General features: G+C 15.7%; 1 protein-coding gene across 1 annotated transcript, besides 7 other annotated features; it reads right to left on the bottom strand. All coding sequences in view use genetic code 6, as the record gives it.

Annotated features, from left to right (window-relative positions):
* Positions 1–364: 364 nt before the first annotated feature.
* IMG5_101760 (hypothetical protein) lies at positions 365–2,015 on the bottom strand (the record flags this gene model as incomplete). The annotated part of the gene is made up of 2 exons (XM_004035242.1): positions 365–420; positions 528–2,015. Coding segments are annotated over 2 exons (1,544 nt in total), but the record flags the coding sequence as incomplete, so codon positions are not given.
* Positions 442–513: a microsatellite.
* A 192-nt stretch (positions 2,016–2,207) lies between the features above and the next one.
* Positions 2,208–2,260: a microsatellite.
* Positions 2,236–2,274: a microsatellite.
* Positions 2,275–2,479: 205 nt separating this feature from the next.
* Positions 2,480–2,533: a microsatellite.
* A 1,879-nt stretch (positions 2,534–4,412) lies between these two features.
* Positions 4,413–4,447: a microsatellite.
* Positions 4,448–4,899: 452 nt separating this feature from the next.
* Positions 4,900–4,969: a microsatellite.
* Positions 4,970–5,204: 235 nt separating this feature from the next.
* Positions 5,205–5,265: a microsatellite.
* Between the last annotated feature and the right edge of the window lie 735 nt (positions 5,266–6,000).

Genomic DNA, 6,000 nt, shown 5'->3' with positions numbered 1-6,000 from the left:
TTATTCTCTTACTTTTTTTGCTCTTGAAATAGCTTTGGCAGTGTTCTAAAACATCTTGAAAAATTATTTTTATTTATTCTTTTAATCCTTAATTTTATCAGGTGTTCCTTCTCCAGTGAAATTTGCTGTAGGAGGTGATATAGCCCTCAATGTTTCACTTTTTGTAATATTTTAAGTAAAGTTCATCCTATCATGTGGATTGGGAATTTATATAATTTATTTTTCGATTTATTTCTAATTATTTCGAATAATAAAACTATCATATAATGCGCCTATAAGTACATTATTTACACAAAACTAAAAAGCCAAAATATAAAAGACTACATAAAAAGTAGCGAAAAATGGTATTATACTATTACTTTACATATATTAAATATCATAATATATAGAATCCATATATATTAAACTAATTAAAGTAATCTTAAAAATATAAATAATAAAATATATATATATATATATATATATATATATATATATATATATATATATATATATATATATATATATATATATTATTTTATTTTTACAATAGCTGATCTTGTATCTGAGAATAATTCACATTTTGAAAAACATGTAAGTCCTACTATAACGAAAACCATAAAAACAGGTATAAACTCTACTAAAATAGCAAATATTTAAGGTAAAGAGAATAAAATAACATCTAAATTTATCGAAGCTTTTTGGCTATATTCTAGATATTTTAAAAGAGAAATCCATGCACAAAATGCTCCAAGTCCAATCGTCCAATCTATAATTTAAATTGATTAATAAAAATCTGATTTTTAATTAGTTAGAGTTAATAAGAACATACTGCCTATAATTTGAAAAAAATTTCCTACTAAAATAATGAAATACCATCCATCAAAATATTGTAATTTTTAATAAAATGTAAGTTCATGCCATTATTTTTATTCAGTGAGAATTCTCAACAAATTATATCGTTTTCTACTCATAATTTTTTTCGTTTCCAAATATTCTGTAGAGTAGCTTTTTAAATATTATCTTTAAGAATTTTCTTATATTTCTATATAAATATTCATTATCTATAATATGTATTTGTAACATAATATTACTGAATAAAAAGAACATAATAAAGATAAAATATTTACAGTAGTATTATATCCTGTATATAATAAATTACTAGGTTATACTAAATCTATTTAAAAATATTAGCTCATATAATCTTTTCCTTACATTTTTATACCTTCTTCATACAATTATTAATTACATGGACCCCCATCGGAAATAAGGTTAGCTTTAATAACATTTTTGGAATGTAAAGAATATTAAAGTAAAAAATTCCAACACGAAATAACATTATATTTTGCTAAAATGACATCGTTTATAGAAAGTTCATAAAATTTGGCCTGTTTTAAAATTTGCTTTATTTCTAAAGTATTGGATTAATTAAATGGTTATAGAATACCTACTTTTAAATCTACATTATATTTAAATTGTTTTTTATTTTCGAATTCAGTAAAATTTAATGGGTAATTATAATATACTTAAAAATTTGAAGATGTATAGTTAAAATAATAATCTTATATTCTATTATCATTAGATAAATTTATATTAGAAAACAAATTTTATAAATGCTTCGAAAACTAAGGTAATGTATCAAAATAAACCAATTAGCTTTCATTATCAGAATTTTTAATGTTCATGCTATAGTTTTTTCCAAAAAATAATTAACGCCAGGCTTAATTCTACTCAGTGGAATTTGTTGTCAAATTATTTGAAGAATATATAATTTAAAATGTGGTTAAAATTACAATGCTTATATGAACTATTAGCTTGTATGGAAAACGACCATATTTTTCATATTTTTCGATTGGACTTAATAGATATTTGTCGAATATTTAATCTTTGTATATTATTTTTCGAGAATTAGTTTGAAAGTCTTACTCAGATTAGGTTTCTTGAGGATGGTTTATTATTATTGATTATATTTTGCTTAATTAATTATCAAATACTCCTTAAGGACTTTCAATCGATTTTGAACGACGTAATTCCATTAAATCTAAGTATGGGTTTTGTGGTTTACTCATTCTATTTTTATGTATTTTTATTATTAATGATTTTTTAATTTTGCCTTTGTTGATATAGTATAAATATTTTTAATATAAAGATAAAAGTTTATTTTTTTGATAATACTATATTATAATTTTTTAAAAATTTTGATATTATTATTTTATTTTTACACTATTTTTTTTTTAAAATAAATATAATATTTTATTTAAAAAAAAACTAATAATTTTATAAAAAAGCAATAATGAATAGTTCATGTTTTCTTATCTATATATATATATATATATATTCAAACATTTTTTTTCTAAATTAATTTTATTTAAAGATTATGTTTTGTTTTATTTTTAAAACATTTGTTCAAATTTAGTTTATTAATTTAATTTTTATTTATATATTAATTAATTTTAATATATGTGGTTTTTAATTTTAATAATTAAATAAAAATATTTATATAAATATTTTATTAAATTAAATTAATAAATTTTATATTAAATAAATAAAATAATACCTTTTTGTCAAAAATTTTTATTTTAAACATATTTAAATGAATTTATATTAAATGAAAGACGCTTAATTATAAACTATTAATTATAAAGGTAGATATTAATAATATTAAAGTCAACCTGATATGTTTTTAGGTAATTTGCATAGTTTTAAATTACCACAAATCCATAAAATAATTAATTAAAATAATATTATTAATTATTTTTCAATTATAAAAAAAAAAATTGTTAAAGTTTGGATGGATTATGTAATTATTTATATAAGTATTTTATTTTTATTTTTATTTTTTTTAGAATTCAATAATTAATTAAAAAATATCGTGATGCCTCCTATTGTAAAATCTTTTAGAGAAATGAATACCTAAATATTTTTGAAATAAAAAAAATAAAGAAAATCAATAAAAAGAATAGACGATAAAAATCATTCTTTACTTAAAAGAAATAATCAAGATTTTATTTAGAGACATTAATTAGGTTTTGTTTTTATTAATTATCTAATTTTATATATAAATTAAAAAAAGGTTTTAAAACAAAGAAAATGTTGACTTATATTAACATTATTATAGAATGTATATTACAAATGCATATAAACTAAAAAAGATAAAATAAGAAAGAAAAGATAAATTAACAAAAATTGCTGAAGAAAATTAAATTATCGATTAATATTAGAATTAATAATTAATCGAAAAAAGTGAGAAAACAATATCACCTAAAAAACAAGCAGGAAAATAATAAAAAAGTGCAATAATTAGTTATAAAAAAAAGCTTAATTGATTTGAGCCTTTATTTTAACATAATTAAGTTATATGATTTAACTAATGTTTAAGAGAAATAAGATTCATTTAAAAATATTGACAATACTAAAAAAATATCTTTATATAATTAAATTTAAAAGCGATTTTAAGAAAAATTAAATATAATTAATTTAGATTTATAATATTTACCTTATTAACCTGATACTTATAATTAATGCGTTATAGAAGAAATTTTTATTTAATAAATTTTATAATAAACAATAAAATATGGAATAAATATATTATCATATGAAGATTATATATAATTTAAAAGTAAATAATTTTGATATTATTTTTATTTTTTAATTTTATTTATATAGAAATTATAGAAAATAGAAAATAAAAATTATAAGAAATAGAAAGAAATCTTGAAGTATTAAATTTAGTTTAAATAAAAAAAAATATAAGAGATAAATTATAAAATAACAAAACATAATTTTTCTAAAGTTCTCTTGAGACTTTAACTGAAAATAATATTTTACTTTAAAAAAATATTTTGAAAGTAAGAACAAATCTTATTAAATTAATGATAAAAAAAAAACAAAAACCTAAATAATTATAAAAAATAATTGTAAAATTTAGAATAATTGCAATAATAATAATAAGTTAAAAAAATAAATTTTAAATATATTTTTTTTATTATTATAATAAATAATATATAAAGAGTTATTTTAAGGGAGAAATAAATTAAAGTACAAGAATTAATTCTAATTTGAATGAATAATCTAGTATAATAAAAAATAATTCTAATTTTTTAGATTTAATAACAGATTAAACTAATAATGAAAAATAAAATATAAGTCAAATTTCACAAATATGTTAAAAAACAAACATTATAGATGGTAATAAAACATAATATTATATGAATAGTTAAGATGAATAAAAAATACTAGTTCAAAAAAAAAATTTTTCTTTACATTCCTAAGCAGATAAAACAGAAATAATGATATATGAAAATAAATATAAAATTAGAAGTTTTTAAGAATAAAATAATTCAAAAAAAATTTTAGAATTTTTGAATAAGATAGACTAGAAATAATAAATAAAACATAAGCAAAATTAAAATATAGATAATAGATAAGTTTAATAAATTGAATAATAATTTTAAAGTGAAAAATAATTAGAAGATTATAAAAATGATGAAGACGATTAAATAGAGGAAAATAATGAAGAATAATCTAATTATATGCATAATTAAAATAAAATAAAATTTTAAATGATACAGAGAAAGAATAATAAAACTAATAGAAAAAATAACGATATTAAAGTTTATTAAGAAGATGAAGTTAGTTAAATTTTGGATGAATTATATTAGAAAGAATATTAATAATAATTAGAAGAAAAATAAAAAAATTAAAATTAAAATTAATTAATTGAAAAAATTTAATAACTAAAATAGATAATATGTTAAAATGAAACTAATATTGTATAAAATTACTAAAATGAAGGAGAAAATATATAAAATAATTTAAGAATAATTAAATTAATTTAATAAGTATAATTATTATAATAAAAAACAGTTTAAAATCAGAATAATTAATAATAATAAATTGATTAAATTTAAACAGAATAATTTAATATTTAAGATAAAAATTAATTATTTAAATAAATAGAATAATTAGAATAATAAATTTATTTAAATAATGAGGAGGATTTATCAAAGTAACAATTAAAAAATAATTATTAAGTATAAATAAATAAAAAAAAAATAATGGAACTATTTTAATAAATGAATTAATTATCAGAAGAAGAAAAAAATTCTTAATATTAAAATATATTTTAAAGTTAAAATAAAAACTTAAATTAATAAAAGAAATAATATTTATTAAAATAAATAAAACAATTAGAAAAATAAATAATAAAAAACTAATATACAAGTTAAAATATAAATTAAGTGTCAAACTAAAAAATTAGTTAAGATTTAAACTAAAATATAAATTTAAAAATAAACTAAAATCTGGATTAAAATATAAAAAACTTAAATGAAAATAACTAAAGTTAATCAAACTACAAATAAGAAAATTAATAAATTTCTGATCAAAGGAATAATGAATTTTATATTGATTTAATTTAATAATAAAATTAATAAGAATTAACAGATATATAAAACGAAACAATGTCTTAAAAATAAGAAAAAAAATAAATTTAAAATACATTAACTATTAAATAGAAATTAGAGATGTTTATACCAATAAAAAAGATATAATAATAAATAAATAATAATTTAGATGAAAATAAACAAATAAATTAAACTTATTATACTAAAAATAAAAATTAAACTAATAATATATTGTAAAATCAATAATAAGAAATACCAAATAATTAAAATGCCTCTTAAAAATAAAAAATAGATTAATCTTAAAATAATTTAGTTTAAATAAAAGAAAAATAATAAATAAAATAATTATAACAAGCAATTAAAAAATAAAATGATTAATATAGAAAGAAAAGATAAAAATTATAAATTATAAATAATTAAAAATAATTTGATGACAGAGAATAAAATAACAAAAATAAAAATTCTGTTAGTATTATTCATTAAAATTAGCATTCTAATAGTGGAGTAAAAAATATATAAATATTTTTATAAATCTTATTAATATAAATAAATTCTAGATATCATTAAAAAAACTTGAGTAATAAAAAGTTGATTTAAAAGATACTGATATAGAATT

This window comes from Ichthyophthirius multifiliis, assembly GCF_000220395.1.
Source record: "Ichthyophthirius multifiliis unplaced genomic scaffold scaff_1120509250850, whole genome shotgun sequence".
Taxonomy (NCBI): domain Eukaryota; phylum Ciliophora; class Oligohymenophorea; order Hymenostomatida; genus Ichthyophthirius; species Ichthyophthirius multifiliis.
This window is presented reverse-complemented; position numbering and strand designations above follow the sequence as displayed.